General features: G+C 42.0%; 1 protein-coding gene across 3 annotated transcripts in view; it reads left to right on the forward strand.

Annotated features, from left to right (window-relative positions):
* Positions 1-17895, forward strand: part of SLC13A3 (solute carrier family 13 member 3) — a 119775-nt gene that overhangs the window by 74577 nt on the left and 27303 nt on the right. For all 3 annotated transcript variants that reach the window (XM_083146997.1, XM_083146996.1, XM_083146998.1), the window contains 4 exons: positions 40-200; positions 2734-2800; positions 11434-11619; positions 12467-12592. In XM_083146997.1, coding sequence (XP_083003123.1) covers positions 40-200; positions 2734-2800; positions 11434-11619; positions 12467-12592 — 540 coding nt within the window. The remainder of the gene's footprint in view (positions 1-39; positions 201-2733; positions 2801-11433; positions 11620-12466; positions 12593-17895) is intronic.

Raw genomic sequence — 17895 nt, forward strand, 5'->3', positions numbered from 1 at the left:
TCATTTTTTGAAAGAATTAATACACTTTCTTCCTTTCAGGCTCATACTGGGAATGATGATGACAACGGCTTTCCTGTCCATGTGGTTGAGTAACACTGCTTCTACTGCCATGATGCTCCCCATTGCAAATGCCATCCTTACAAGTCTGTTTGGAGAAAAATGTAGTGAGGATAAAAGAATGAAGAGCGACAACAGCTCAGGTAATACTAAATTATTATTAGAGATGTGCAGGCTCAATTTTTTTTTTTTTTTAAATTCCATCTTTATTTTTAACTTTTTCCATTTAGAACATATCTATGCAATCATGACAATATGACATAGTTTAGTCGAGTCACAAAACATTTCCATATAGTGTGTCGCTTTTTTGTACAGGCATTATCCATTTCATTATCTATTTATTATGTTGCGACAATGGTCTCCACCAGCCCCTGACTACCATTTAAATTACATTGGCCTTGTGCATGTATCCTACTTAAACTAATCCTTTATTTCCTATATTTTTCCTACCTCCCTCACTTAAGTAAAACTACGTATTAATAATATCTTTCTGTCTTTCTTGTAATTCCTGCGCTATGTGAATCTTCTATTATCTATTATTTCAATCAAAATATTCATACGAGTGATAATTTTCAAATATTTAATGTAATTTATTGTTCCTCCCAATAACTTTACTAGCTTACAACTATTGTCCTTCTAATATTGCAAAATTACTAAATTTTTCACCAATGTCTTTCTTTTACCTGTTTATCAGACTATATTATGCTATACTATATTTACCTCCTTCCTTTCCTTTATTATCTTGTGTACGTGGAGGCCAATGTGCAACACCGTCTCTCTACACAAACAACTGTTACATTAATCTCACCAATAAACTATAGTTTGCATACATATTACTTCACACTAATCCTTCCCACCCTCTTTTTGTTAGGTCAACTATGATCCCTCCTAGATATTAACTCCCAAGATTACGCCTTCTGCCCAGTCCCCGGTCCGATCCAGTTCTGATTTCCTACAATTTAAGTCCCCATCGAGCTCACCCATCTGTTCCAGATCTGATAAAACTTTTGTTCCGTCCCTCTAGCCAGATGTACATGTTTTTCATGTGCTACGGTCGTGTTGACTAAAGCAAGCCACATAGCCACCATTTTCTAGCAATGCAAATCAGTTGTCTAGCATGTTTGTCTACTGTAATGTTCTCTATTACAGACAACACACACACTTTCGGGTGCAGCTATTTTTTGGATGCCTTTTGATATTATTATTTCTATCACTGCTATCCAGAATTCGGCCACCTTCGGACACACCCTTAGCAAATGCCAAAATTAACCTGGTATTAATCTGGCATTTAGGGCAGTTAGCATTAGCACTTCCTCCAAATTCATACATGCGTTTAGGTGTCATAATAGATCTATGAACTAGGTACAGTTGTTCCTGCTGGAACCTTGCCTGGTTTGTTGCACTTGGAATGTTAGAAGGTTCAGTTTTACTCTGATTTATTCGGTTCTCAAATTTGGATCTTATTGGCTAGCCAAAACACATGACAGCCAATAGACGATTCGGATTTGAGAACTGAGTAAATCTGAGTAAAACTGAGTAAAACTGAACCCACACATCTCTATTTAATATATTTGTTTTCTCTGCGCTATATAACTAAAACAGGGCTGCCATGGAAAACAATCATATTAACTTGTTATACAAAATGTTATATTTATTCAACACAGAAAGTAATATTACTATATAATGAAATATGCGCATATAAATAAAAAATAGATTTTAGAAAAAAGAGGTGGACCGATATTAAAAGTTCCTTAAAGAACAGTACACCATCATAATAAAGTTTTGATTCTGTTAATTGCCAGTTAAGGAATCCCCATGTGTGGGCATATCAAGTCCTTAATGGAAAGTTATATGTGAAATCTTTAATACATTAACGGAAATGACATGAGCCCGGACTCCTCTCCCAATAGAAGTGTTCAGACTGGCTTGGAGATAGTTTTGCCTCTCCCATGGTGAGGATAAATGTAGACAGATTGCCGCTGCCACTGGGCTCCACTTTGTTGTGCGGCTGTGCTGCTGGGGTTGTTTCTCTGAAAAAAACGTGTGCTGCTGCAGTTTCCATCCACTCTCTAATGTTGGGGTCCTGTCCACAGGAGTATATGGCAATATTAGGAGTCTACAACGGATAGCTCTGATGCGTTTTTCTCCCAATTGAAGCTTTACCAAAAAGTTCTTGATAAATGGGGGTCCACAAAACGGTAGCCACTGACGCGTTTCACTCCCAACTGGAGCTTTATCAAAGAGTCCTTGCCAAAGTGGCCAACAGTAAACAACTAATTATTATCTTGATACTAATAAATAAACAAGTTTCCTAAATAAGTTTTTTTACAATAAAAGTCATGTTGACACACACACAATGAGCACAACAAGGGAAAAAATACATACATTAGCCCCAACACGGAAAAAAATCATATTGCTTATTATAGGTAAAAAACCCTTGAGCCGCTACTGCCATCTGTCAGGTGACAGACGAACCACCACTGGTAAAGCTGAATCATCTCCTAGGTATTGCAAGTGTCCTAGGAAAATGTCTAGTTTGCCTATGCCTAGGGCCAGCGCTGTATAACAATAGCATACATATAGTAGATGTTAAAAGTACTTTAGAAATATTTGTTTTCCCAGAAATATTGGACAATGACTGGTTGGTGCTGATCTAATAAATAATTTTCCTTACAGCTACCATGCAAGATAATATTTTACACCCTGTGCTTACAGAACTGCAGATGCTCACTAGCAGTGAAAGGTAAGTTCAGTGTTTATTTAACATTCTATTACAAGAATTTAATAGGAAAAAAATTCTAGTGATGTAATATAAACATTGGAAATTAATTGTGTGCTAAAACAAGCTTGTTCATTCATATTTCAGAATTACATAGGCACATACAAGAGGTGTTGGTTTACTGATAGATAGCAGAAGTGGTGACTCCAGAGGTGCTGCACAGTTCAAAATTCAAATAGGGGAGGCACACCAACTGCCAGTGAGTCAGTAGAATGGCAGGTGGTGGCAGTTGGTGTGGCTCCCCTCCTTTAATTTTGAACTGTGATTTAGCCCCTCCCCTGGAGCCGCCACTGGATAGCTGTACTCACTGTTACATAGGTACCGGTGATAGATTGGAATTTGAGTGGAGTGAGCTTGGATAGAGCTCACTAATCACTGAGTGTATGCCACTAATGGTTAGCAGTGCAAGATACTGGAACAGCTTTATAATCTACATACAGTAGTAACCAGGTCTCTCATAAAAGCTACTCAGGAGATTCTGTCTCCCATCATGTCACTGTACACAGTAAAGACAAGATGGCCACTGATTCCCCATGTACACTATATCAATGTTTACCCCTTTAGTGGTAATCCCAAGAATTTTAAGGGCTATGCTCCAGTGCCCAGACAGGTGAACTTGGAAAATTATCGGGATTGCCACTGTTGCACTCCTTAGTGCTGCTGAGTTGAGATCTGAGCTGAACGCTGAGCTCCGCTTCAGCCACTGCCCAGCTCTGGCTGCCCAGCCTCCTTCCCCACGACTTTGTGTGGTGTGAGGTTAGCACATGGCCAGGTTGTCGGGGGCAGGGCAACTGCTGATTTAGTGCTCTGTGGCGCAGCCAAGGGAGACACAGTGGTCGATTTTTTTTTTTTAGGGAGCGCTCCCCCCAAAAAAACCTGCCCTGTGAGGAGCGCTCCCTAAAAGAACCCCACCACTGAAGGGGTTAATGCACATCTCTGGTGTTTTAAGAGCTGCATATGTGCGGAGAGACCACACTACACATACTGGGTGGGATTCTCTAAAGCAGAAATGCGGGCGATTCCCTGAAGAAGCCTATGGGCTTCTTACCGCAGCGCTGTGTGAGGGATCCGTCACAGATCCCTCCCAGCATGCCCTGAGGCGGGGCCGCATCGCCAGGGACAGCTCTTATCGCAAGAGATGTCCCTTGGATTAAGGATCCCATATGTTAGAGCATATGCGATCATTAACAATGTGGTACACGGCGAAGGGGGGGGGGGGGGGGGCTTTAGAAGGCTGTGGATGTTAGAATATCCCACCCACTGTATGTAGATCTGTGTCTACGATGTTGCATGCAGTGTCCCAAAATCTGCAGCATGATTGACGTGTTGCTGGCATTTGGAGGTGGCAGTGAGAGCGGGAATGTGTCTGGTTCATTCAGGCAGCGTGATTTCATTGGATCACCTGCGGTTACTCAGATGTGCGATGTTCATGCAGGTGATTTAGAGTGATATCTCTGGATGCAGCACCAGATCACAGATGCTGGCAGTCGGTGAATTTTTACTTGACTCCTCCAGTTGTGTTTGCATAATTTAGCATAGCTGATGTGCACAAAGATGCAGCAGATGTGTGGAACCTTGTTCTTGTGCTCTGCAGCACTGATGTTAGACACCACTTCCCAAGCTGCAGCAGTTCAGTGCTATACACCAGAAATTAGAGGGATTAGAAGCAGGCTTCTACTGGTGTGCTAAACTCACTGGCCAATCTTTGTAAATTGGACTTTTGCCTCCTTCCAGGAGATTTTACATAGCCAGTTGGGTAAATTGGCAGCTCATATGCCAGGGTATCCAGTCAGTACGGGACAACTTGATTTTCTGGTCCAATACATTATATTTATCTAATATGGGTCCCAACTTGTTCTCGACAAACAGTCTGTAAGGTTCCTTTACAACATTCAAGCTTTATTAATACTCTAAGACTGGTGAGATAAATGGGATCATTTTCAGCACAGATATTTAACTTTGCATCCAAAGATAATAGTCTATCGATCAGAGGTGCTTTAAGAGAGGAGGGGGCCCATGTGCAGGCTCAGATTGGGCCCCCTTCTTCTCTGGCAGTGCAGTTGACATCTATTGCATATATGTGAGTTACTAGAAAATGGCCGCGCCGGCCATAATCCAAGTGATTTTTTATGCTGCACACCCTAAGCCAGACAGGAAGGTGAGTATTTTTATATGGGTACAGGGTGTGCAGTGTGCACCCATTATACATACGCCAGTGCTATAATCTGCTCATCTGTGACTTGTTATTGGGAGGTTCTTTTTCATCTTCATAGACATTTTAAATAGTGCTCTATTGCAATGAATTCATTATTGATTAATATTTTATATCTTTATTTATGCAAATGTATTGCTTACACTCATGTGTGCTCTTATCAATAATTGATTTGTTTTTTTGCAGCATTAATATTAATAAAAATGATCATGTTACTTTATTGCTAAATAGCAGAATTATCCGGTGATTATTTTTAGTAAGAGATATTGAATACAGAGCTGTTAGTTTTATTATTCATGGACATAGGAGGCATCTGAAGAAAAGAGAAGCCTCTTGCAGGCATCACAGATCCCCATCAGGACTGATGGTCACAATGAAGGATACGCCCCATATTTTGTAAAATGGGTCCTGCCTCTGCCCCCCCAAGCAGCCACAGCATGTGAGTCATGGTTTGGTTTGGGGGCACTGCAAGCAGCAATGCAGAATGCGTCCTGCACATGCACAGTGCAGAGGCCATAAAAAAAAGTATGCAATCCACGGTGTTTGCGTATTACTGTAAATCAGAACCATTGCACTTTCATTTCTTTTATTAGATTTCCAATGTTAGTACAAATGAGATGTGAGTTCAGTAAGTGAGTTTATATAGTGGCACAGTTTCCTACGAGATATTTAAGGTTAATGATTTTAAAAAGTGTTTAATGTTTTACAGTTGTTTAGTTATCAGCAAATGTTTGGCTGACCCAGGAGGTGCAAGAAGTGCAAAGAAACCAGCTGAGATTAGTGTTTTGTTCTTACCCCTTAGTATATTCTAAGTCCATGCTAAGAGCAGATATTGCAGGGGAAGGTAGACTTTTATGTAATCTGTACATTTAAAACTTCTTTTACAGAGAGCAAATGTTAGTGTTTATATATGATCAGTATTAGAAGTAGCCTTGAAGAGATTAGAATGAGTAGCAAAGGTCAATATCTGCTTAAACAGACCAATCTTTGAGTTGAAATAGCCCCTACATATTGAGATTGTGTATGGCAGTGATTTTCAACCTTTTTACCTTGCGGCGCACTAAATAAGATTTTATAATTGCCAAGGCACATCATGAGATCCCCACAGGGTAAAACACATTGGCCCCCACAGGAAAAAAACAAACCTATTGGCCCCCATATATAGAAAACAATCACACTGGTCCCCACAGGTAACAAAAATAAAATACATTGGCCCTTTACATGAAAAGAAGAGACCAGCATATAACAGTTGAACTGGTGGTGGCTGTATACTGGTTTGGGCATCTCTAGATCTGGGGGCACACTTGAGAACAACTCAAGGCACACTAATGTGCCACGGCACGGTGGTTGAAAAACACTGGTGTATGGTGTTGCTGCTATAAAGTCAGTTTTTATGTAAAATATAGGCCAGAATGTAATGGGAACTGATATTTAAGCCGGGAAAAAGGTCACACGGTCAGTCATTATACAACGTAATGCCTGTTACATTTTATACCACACACCGTAATACCCATTACATATGCCACATACATTAATACCTATTACATATTATGTAACATACCATAATGCCTATTACATATTATGCCACATAAGTGCCACTTATATCCATGATCGTTGCAAGGAGTTTCTTGCTAGATCCAAGGGAGAGATTAATGCTCAATGCCAAGGGGGATTACATGCTTGTTGGCTAGGAGGGATTATATGCTTTTTGCCCTGGGGTTGTGACATGCTCATTGCCCACTGGGTTACATCGCACAGTGTGCCAGCGCTCCCAAATTCTGCACTGTGTCCTGGGTGCCCTGACAGGCACTAGAGGTGCAGGAGGTGTCTCTTCTAAGGCAGCATCCTTTTTTGGAGGGGCGCATGTTCTCTGTACATGGACAGAAACGCTGTGTCCCTTTGGTGCTTCTCCGCACCCGCCTGCCATTAAAAAAAAATAAAACAGGAGACAGAGATCCAGCAGAGGAGGGAGCCACCGATCAGGTTAATATCAAATATCAATAATTATAAACGGCTGCTTTGGATATCTTATCTAAATTGTATCTAAAGCTGGATAGACAAATATAGATGTCTCTGTCCAACTAGTCGGGTGGGAACAAAAACATGGCAATGAATGGGAATTGAACATTTGCTCCCCAACACTGGAAAACAGTGGTGGTCGTTCAGACAACTTGGTTAAATTCATTTGAGTTAATAAACATTCGTTTGTCCATTTTTCAGCATTTGGTAGCAAATGGTGGATTCTCAAATGCTCCTATATACATTACCAGATTTTTTCCCCCACCATACAGATTAGACAGATAAATCTGTAGGTACATTGAAAGCACACATGTAGGTGTGCTTTAGACTAAAAATATTGTGATATGTCGCAATTATATCACAAAAATGTAAATTATGGATATACACAGCTACAAATAGAAACATAATATGCAGTTCCCCATACAAAGGTTTTCTCCTTATCTGCTAGTAAAAGTTTTTGCATACACTGTATAATATGTATGTTTTTATGTTTATGTAAACCTTGATATTCACAGCTGGTTGTGTTATTTTATAAACATTTTTATTTAAATATACAATACAGTATAATGAATATGAACAGGGGCTGGCTGGCAACTTTCAGCCTGGGGGGCAACACAAGCAAGTGGCCCACCACCATTGCCATCATATCACCACCCAGAGGCGTAACTAATATTGTGGCGCCCCCCGCCAAAAAATTACCTTACCCCTCCGCATGCCGCCGCCACCGCATTCAGTCCGGCACCGCAGATAGCCTCCGGGCTCCGTCTCCTGCAGTAATGAAAAATGACACAACAAAATGGCTGCCCCCGTACAGCAGACAGTTTTTTTAGGGATGTTAGAGGAGGCGGCGGCCTCCTCTAGCATCCTTAACACCAGCACTGTAATGCCTATTACATATAAAGCCAACAACATAATGCCCAATAAGCATAATACCACACACCGTAATGCCCATTACACATAATGCCAACGCCATAATGCCACACACCGTAATGCCAATTAAACATAATGCCACACACCGTAATGCCCCACACCGTAATGCACATTACACATAATGCCAACGCCATAATGCCAATTAAACATAATGCCACACACTGTAATGCCACACACCGTAATGCACATTACACATAATGCCAACAACATAATGCCCAATAAACATACTGCCACACACCGTAATGCCCATTACACATAACGCCAACAACGTAATGCCCAATAAACATAATACCACACACCGTAATACCCATTACACATAATACCACACACCATAATACCCATTACACATAATGCCAACGTCATAATGCCACACACCGTAATGCCAATTAAACATAATGCCACACACACACCGTAATGCCCATTACACATAACGCCAACAACGTAATGCCCAAGAAACATTCTGCCACACACCGTAATCTCCATTACACATAATTATGCCTATTACATATTTTACCACATAACTGCTGCTTACCTACATACTCACTGTCAGAGGTATATTTCTCATATTGTTATATCTCTCAGACATAAGAATACCCACATTTATTTCTGCAAAACCAATGCAGCAAATTAAATATTTTACATTTAATAGACCAAAGACAAATAAAAGCCATACATACATTAAAATATTAAACAATGCAGCCTTTGGTATTTGCAAGAGAACAAAACAAAAAATATTTCGACTGGCCCACTGCAGGGAGAGGACATTACAGCCGGGAACCACCACCCTGACCGCAGAGCTGACACTTACCTGTCAGAGGCCGCAGGCTGTTTGCCACTCATTGGGCTCCTCCAGGATAGTCCTCACCTCAGCTAACGCGTGTGACACATCCTGCTGCTCACGCGGTCACACCCGATGCTGGCTGCACTGACAGACACTAGAGGTATGGCAGTACCTCTAGTGTCTGTCTCCTCCAAGGTGGCGGCCATATTTGGAGGGGCCGTCGCCTTACAGAAGGCTGTCTGCGCGGCTGGACTCGGAGGCGGCTGCGGCAGCAGGGGTGTGCAAGATGCACACAGCCAGCCGAGCCCCAGCCAGTATATACCGGCCCGGGGGGCATGTGGCACCCTACCCCCCGGCCCAGCCCGCCACTGAATATGAACAGTGGTATATTGTATTTTTTCCCCCCATATTAGACATTGTATATGAAGAATTTCAACAGCGCAAAACTCTAAATATGAAGTGGTTTCTATTAAATTTGGGTTATTTATGACCCATTTTTTTTATCAACATATGTTCACAAGCATATGTGTAGCGCTTTTGCTGCTGAGTTTATCCTTTCCTTTATAACTTGCATTAATCTTCACACCCTTGACTCTGAACTGTCCTTCATTCCCCACATTCAGTCTGTCTCAAAATCATGTTACATGCATCTAAAAAAACATATCCAAGATACGACCCTATCTTATACACGATACTGCTAAAAAGCTTATCCATGCACTCATTATCTCTTGCATTGATTATTGCAGTAGTCTCCTTGTTGGTCTTCCCAAGAACAGGCAACAGGCTCTCGACACTGCAATCTATTTTGAATGCTGCAGCGAGGCTGATCTTCCTAGCCAGACGTTTATCGTCTGCTGATCCACTCTGCCAATCCCTCCATTGGTTGCCCATATTCTACCGTATTCAATACAAAATACTTCTACTCACATATAAAGCTATTAACCAAACCACACCAACCTATATCTCCTCACTTATCTCAAAATATCTCCCAACTCGCTCTCTCTCCGCCCTGCACAAGATTTGCGGCTCTCTTCTGGATGGATTACTAGCTCCCATTCACTGTTACAGGACTTTCAAAGGGCTGCACCCACCCTATGGAATGCCCTCCTGTGCCCTATGGATTGCCCTCCTGCACACAAGCCTCCAAACTTTCAAGTGTTCCCTGAAAACTCACCTCTTCAGGCAAGCCTATCCCATTTAGGTACCACCCACATAACCCTCAGAGGCACTGATGTATTATATAGTTTCCCTTCTGAGCCTGGTGGGACTGCTATGATATTACAGGTACCTGTCCTTGTGTTTCCCTCCTATTTCCCTATAGCTTGCAAGCTTGCAGCAGGGCCCTCCAACCTCTATGTCTGTCTGTTTAACCCAGTTTGTTCTTTCAGCGTTGTCATCAGTTGTAAAGCGCTCTGTTATCTGCTCCACTATAAATAAATAAATAATAACTCAATGGTGCTAAGACATTGTTGTGTCAAATTATGCAAAATTGTCTACAAACAATATCACTAATGATTTTCCATTGAATTTTCGATATAGTGCATATATACTGAATGTTCAGAAGCCAAATAAAGGAGCATGATGTTGTTGACCAGATATGACTGCATGTACAGATGACAGAGGGGGAGTGTGCATTGTTAACAATATAGTGCAGACACATTAGCCGATATGCATGATAATATTAACGATATCTTTATCATACATAAAAATTAAAATTGCATAATGTGTACCCAACTATAGCGTAACATTGGTCTTTACACTACTGTGTCCAATATAGCATAGTAGTTACCATATTAAACATATACAGAAACATACTACTAACACCCACAGTACAAAATTGTCATGTCAGAACCATGTGGTTGCTAAGGCGCCCATACACTAGGGCAATTCATGTGCAATTTGTGCTCTTTTCTTGCAATTGCGGCGATTAGTGGCAAGAAAATGTCCAAATTGCATGTGACTGACAACCGGTCCAATGCAATGCACAGTCCTGTTCGCATCACACCGGAGCCTGTGAGTTGCACCGTCTGCAGAAGCAATCTTTTGGATTGCTTCTGAGCTGGTCAGGCTTGGCTGGGATCGCATGCGATATATATCGCAAGCAAAAGACCACATGCGTCATATATAGCATGTGATCCATGGTGGCTCATGGGGGGATTGTGGGTGACTTCTCCGAGGGGAGAAGTTGCCCTAGTGTATGCTTAGCTTTAGTTGTCCAAGGTAGGTCTCATATTGTCAAAGTATTTGCTATCATCTTGCAGTCTCATATTAAACACAAAAACATAGTGGGTGAGATTTAATAGGATGAGAGATTCAGAAAGTGAGAGATTTGGTAAGAAATCTCCAGTTTTTTTAAAGCGGCAAGCATTTACACTTCAAAATCAAACTGGTTTTGCTGTGTAAATGATTGCCGCTTTAAAAAAACTGGATATTTCTTACCAAATCTCTCACTTTCTGAATCTCTCATCCTATTAAATCTCACCCCATGTTCCTATAGCTCAAATAGGTGCTGATGTCTGATATCAGTGTTCTTCTCTCTATTTACAAGCCCTTGGGTTTCTTCTGTTGAGGTACATATATTAATACAATGCATAGTTTAAAAAAATTAATTAATATTTAACATATATATACTCAATATAGTCTATTATTTTACAGCAAAGAAGTACCAGAAAAGATAGAAATTCCCATTGAGATGCATTTGAATATAAAGAAAGAACAGGAACATCGAAAAAGGATCTGGAAAGCGTTTCTGATCTCCATCCCATACTCTGCAAGTATCGGGGGAACAGCCACTCTCACTGGTACAGCGCCCAATCTCATCCTTCTGGGACAACTGAAAAGGTGATATATAATATACATCAAAGCAACAGCATATCTATTGGCTGTGTAATCTCATAATATGATATCACATGTATATTATAGTGATATCGACATCTCATAGTCATAGGGTGACATTTAATGAGATGCGAAAATATGATTTGTGCGATTTTTAGATAAAAAAACGGGTAAAATCGTACTTTTTCCCGAATTCATTTTTTGCCGTGAATTCGCACATTCTGAAAGTGCGATTTTTAGTAACTCCGGAACTCGCATCCAGAAGTTTTCCCATTGAGTATACAAATCGCATATTTAATGAGATGCGAATTTGGGAAAATGTGTCTAAAAATCACCACACATGCAGACCAGGTTCTGACATGCTGGAACTTGTGGTTCTCCAAGTCCCAGCATGCAAGGAGGCCTGCTGGCACTTATAGTTCACCTGTATATTGCTGCATTCTAGAATTACTGTAGTGTTACCGAGCAATATTCTGCATGTTTCATAAAATTCTTCTTGTTTCACAGAAACATTATTTAAAAAATAATATTGGAATGTCCTTTTTAAACACTAGGAAATTATGTAACAGCCTGTGAGTTGCAGGATGTGTGGGAATTTTGATGAGTTTGCCACATTTTTAAGGCAAGGCAAAACTAGGTCTTCATTCCAGATCATCTGCTTAAGGATCCTATGTTCCCAACCTACATCAATTGTCATGTAGCACTTTTGGTTATTCTACTGTAATTAATCAATAATCATTTTTAATGTTGGGAAGGATACATGGTAATACCTACCATAGAGCATTTTACATGTAATGGGGCTTGTTAAAGCTCAGTTTAATACACTAACCAACATGTTTGTTTTTCTATAAAGCTTCTTTCCAGGCTGTGATGTGCTGAACTTCGGTTCATGGTTTGTCTTCGCATTTCCACTAATGGTTCTATTCCTTGTTCTTGGGTGGCTCTGGATCTCAATCTTACATGGAGCAATTAACCTTAGGTATGATATCTATTAAATGCAGGATGCTTATTTCTATTGTAAATATGTTATGTTATTTTTAGTTATTTAAGTACATCTTGTAACAATCAAAGATGAATGCCACTGACCAGCTGACTATTGTCCTCTGCAATTTCGATTTATAGACTTGTGACCTATATCTGCATTGCCCACCAGTAGCATCATAGGCATAAGGCCTGCTGTACCTTATCTCAAATATCGGTACTCTTTACCTAGCACGGCGCCCATCGCGACCATCGCATGCACTAAAAAACGGGTGCGATGCGATGGCCGCGATGGCCGCAATTTCCCATAGGGACCAATGTTAAAAATCAGATTGGTCGCGATTTTTACATAGGAAACAATGTTAAATGGGCCACAGAGCCCTAATAGTCCCCCTGAAGTGTGAAATGGCCCCCACAATTTTTAACGCCACCCCACGATCAGCGTGAACCCAAAGCGTGGCGAGCGCAGCGAGCCCGCGAGGGGCGGCGGTACGCGTCCTACGACCTTTTCATACCCCCACTATCCACGTCGGCGTGGAGTTGAGAATAGAATAGTGTGGCGAGCGCAGCGAGCCACCGAGCCCGAAGTGTGGCGAGCGCAGCGAGCCCCGCGAGGGGACGCGGATACCTTCACAGGTAAACGCGTCCCCTCGCGGGCTTCACAGGTGTCCGCGTCGCCACGGACACCTGTGAAGCCCGTGAGGGGACGCGTATAACTGTGAAGGCGAGGGGCGGCGGTACGCGTCCTCCGACCTTTTCATACCCCCACTATCCACGTCGGCGTGGAGTTGAGAATAGAATAGTGTGGCGAGCGCAGCGAGCCACCGAGCCCGAAGCGTGGCGAGCGCAGCGAGCCCCGCGAGGGGACGCGGATACCTTCACAGGTAAACGCGTCCCCTCGCGGGCTTCACAGGTGTCCGCGTCGCCACGGACACCTGTGAAGCCCGTTAGGGGACGCGTATAACTGTGAAGGTATCCGCGTCCCCTCGCGGGGCTCGCTGCGCTCGCCACGCTTCGGGCTCGGTGGCTCGCTGCGCTCGCCACACTATTCTATTCTCAACTCCACGCCGACGTGGATAGTGGGGGTATGAAAAGGTCGGAGGACGCGTACCGCCGCCCCTCGCGGGCTCGCTGCGCTCGCCACGCTTCGGGTTCACGTTGATCGTGGGGTGGCGTTAAAAATTGTGGGGGCCATTTCACACTTCAGGGGGACTATTAGGGCTCTGTGGCCCATTTAACATTGTTTCCTATGTAAAAATCACGGGCATTGAGCCAATTAACGCTAAAATCGCGACCAATCTGACTTTTAACATTGATCCCTATGGGAAAATCGCGGGCATCGCGGGCATCGCGTCGCACCCGTTTTTGATTTACCCGCGATGCCCGCGATTTTTTACCCCCGACGCCCGCGATTCTAATCGCGGGCGCCGTGCTAGGTAAAGAGTACCCAAATATCTTTATTTCAACTTTACATATATTTGTGTTATAACTTAAGTAGCTTGCACCTTGTATTTCTAGAGTAATGGTCAATTATATTGGTTCTATTATCTATAAATAGTGGATTAATACATTATTCATAATACTGCAGTAAATTGGTTCCTTACAAAGGGTCCATGTCCAAGCCTAAATATCCCCATCATTCCTACATAAGGAAGGAGGGACACAGAATATGAAGGAGGGAATCTGAATGTAAATAATGAATAAAACAGCTGTGTTGCATTGGAAGGAGAGTGAAACCGATCTCTTGGCATTACTTTGATAGTAAGAAACATAATGGCAGCTGTAGGAGATGGCCTATCAAGCCACTAGGTACACTTTGCTACACATAGATGGGGTTATGTAGAACTTTTTGGAGATAGAAAAGCAAGCCAGGTGGATAATTGAAATAGTGCATTGCATCGGTCATGACACACTCCCTGACAGACTTTCTCTGGTCATACAATTACACTCTCTTATATTCATCAGATAAATATAATCTTGCTTGATACTGTATATATACTCAGTGCTAGAATAGGGTTCACTGTAATCAAATACTTGAGTCAATATCCAATCAAAAGGAGAGACTATGCTTTTTATTTGTTCTTCTCTACAGGCAGATTAACCAACAGCTGACCATAAATAGCATTCCATTAAAATTGCATTCCTAGTTTACACATTTATGCAACTTTTGTACTTTTATATATTTAGGGTACACTGGGGCGTATCGTGTATGGGTTCTACGTGCCTACATGGCATTGGCCTCACCTCTTTTACTATCCATATGAAGCCCTTGAACATTTTCAGCTCTAGGCACATTAGGCCCTTAATCTGGCCCTGTCTATTGGTGTAGTTTATAGGTCCTAAAACTTGTTAAAAAAAAAACAATTCCTTAAGAAAGTGGCATGTACAATTATTACAATCCGAAACATATTACCTGCATAAGAATAGCAAGGCTGCAGGATCCCAATGATGATCAAAATACCTAGGCTACACAAATATGGCAGGCCACCCAATGCCTTTAGTCATCTGGACTTCATCAAGGGTGAAGAGTCTGGGGAATAAACGCATTGGGTTTGTCTCTTGTTTAAAATGTTGACGTTGTGAATGTCGATAGTCACAGTGTCACCACAAGCAATTAGGGTTAGGCTACAGTTATGGTTAGGGCACAACTCCAGTGTTTACATTGTGGATGTTGACCTATCATATTAAACCTCAATGGAGCTGGTCACTTGGGGATGGGGAAAGCCATTAAAAAGTAAGCAAAAAAATACTGCTGTCGTCATCATCATCATCATCATCATCATCAGTATGTGGGTGTAAATCAGGCCTCCAAGATTTCAATGGATAGACCTCACAAGAGGTAAATGTAGAAATACTTTGGGGAGGCGGTACAGCTTTCAACTGGCGAGGACAGCCAGACACAGAAACAGTTTTCCCCCCAAGCAACTTCCATAATAAAGTCAAAGGTCAGCGATTCCACCTCATTGCGCTAATCTCGGCACTTGGCACATGTATCTAAATACAACCCTGATGCCCTCCCCATGTAATGATCCTGTTTTGGTCTGTTATGTATGTACACTGTGTGGGAGCAGTAGTTATCGGAAACAAATTCCCTGTGTATTATGTATGCTGTACATTGATATACTTGGCAATAAAGTGATTCTGATTCTGTTTTGGGAAGTGCAGGGTGGGAAAGAATCATAGGAGAAGTAACAATATATGTGAAAAAACCCATCTAGGATACTGTGTTAAATTATAGAGGCCATATCTCCATAAGGATATAACTACATTGTACAAAGGAGGGCAACTGAAATATGGCCATGGCCTATACCACAAAACTTAGATGGAAAGACTGTAAGACAGAATTGAACAGTGTGTACGCACCTTAATAGTTATTTTTTATAGTTTTTATTAGGTTTTCACAACAAAGGGATGGGATGCAAAAAACAGTGGAAAGGAGGGGTGGGACACAGGGTAAATATAAAAAGCAAAGTGGTCAAAATGCATATTCAAAATTAGAAGTACAACTACTTAGGGGGAGAGGGTCGGGGGCCTCCAGAGAGGAACTCCTGCCAGTGAAACCATTTCGTTAGCAGTGAGGGATGAGAAGGGGAGTATTGGCAATATAGGGTTTCCATAGTAAAAGTATAAGTTAAGTTTAGCCTTAATTAGGTCCACAGGGGATGGAATAGGATGTTTCCAAAACTGTGCAATGGTAGTTTCTGTGGCAATAAAAATATGAGTGATAAGGTATCTATTATGAATAGGTTTGTAATCTGGAAAAATATGTAGTACTTTCACTATGAAGTCTTCAACCCAGCTCCACAGGTATCAAAGAAGTGGACATGACCAAAAAATATGGATAATTCACAGCCACGCCACCTTAATAGCTTTTATTATGTATAGTTTGGAGCGAAAAGCTACATGAGAGAAACATTGTTCAAAAGAAGACAAATACTAGGGCCCTTATTCTGGTTGGTGCGGTAATATCCGCGTGCGTTCGTGCCACCGATGTTTTGTGTCTGCGCATGTGCGAGCGGGACGCACGGCCACATTCCGCATGAAATGTGTACACTACGAACAGGGGGTTGAGAGGGGTGTGAAGGGCTGTTTGGGCTCATTACCATATGTTTACACCCCGCTTTTCATGGGCGTTCCCATGCAAACGCTGGGCGTACGTATGGTAATGCGGCCGTGATGCACGTGTAGGGGGCGGACATATGACATTGCCGGATGTCAGCTGCCCGCCCAGATCCCTGCTTTTGCACGGAGAAATGCCCGTGTGGTCTGAGGTTGCGGGAGCTGCCTGGCCACTCGGTCTGCGACCATCGAATGATGGGGGAGGTTTCCTGAGATGGAGGAGGTGTATTCATGAGAAATACACGTGCGGTCCGTTCAGACAGCTTCTTACCGCGTACGGACGGAGTTGGCGATCCGTATGGAAGGCGGGGTTTAGGACGCATGGTGCTGGCCGCATATTCGGATCCGGCCGCACCGATCAGAATAAGGGCCTAGAACACAAGTACACACGCTGAAACTGGAGGGTGGTAGTTAAGGAGAAATTTCTGGAGTGGAATTTTTTTCACGGAAAGGGAGTGGAATAGCCTCCCATCAGAGAGAAGTCCAGCAATTTACATATGCTTCAGATATAAGTTTATCTGTACAAAGAAGTTAGGATCAATATATGTGTATGCTTTTTTTTCTTCATATATATATTTATTGAGTTTTCAGACATTACAAATGTAAATGGAACATGCAACATCATTGCCCAAATGTTTAAACATCAGAATGAACCAAAACAAGCAGTAATAGAACTAGAAATCTTATCCACTTAACCAACTCGCTGGGTGCATAATTGACATAGACTTATACTGAATAACAGGAGTGCATCATATGTGTACTGAATAACAGGAGTGCATCATATGTGTATGCCTTTATATGCTGGTCATTATCAAAGTGAGAACTGGTGATTTGCATTGCAGGTCTTCTGCTACTTCTATGGCCCAGTCTCTCAGCAAGCACCTCATTGATTCTCGCACTATGTACTTCGAGGTAAACCAATGAGTGCTCAGTAGTTAGTAGTGGCTGCAATGGTTTGGGAATAAAGAGTCTAAAGTCAATAGGTTGATGCCAAAAGGCTGACATGCATAATGTCGACAGACATAAAAATTTGTTGACATGAAAATGGTTGACACATAAAAAAACCCTCTGTAGACCTTTTTGTGTCAGTTACTGCCATGTTGACCTTTTGCTTGTGTAGATCCATTGACTGTCGACCTATACACCTATCCCTCGACCGGATACCAGCTGCAATGAAAAATA

The sequence above is a fragment of the Crinia signifera genome, chromosome 6, assembly GCF_055691185.1.
Source record: "Crinia signifera chromosome 6, ASM5569118v1, whole genome shotgun sequence".
Taxonomy (NCBI): Eukaryota; Metazoa; Chordata; class Amphibia; order Anura; family Myobatrachidae; genus Crinia; species Crinia signifera.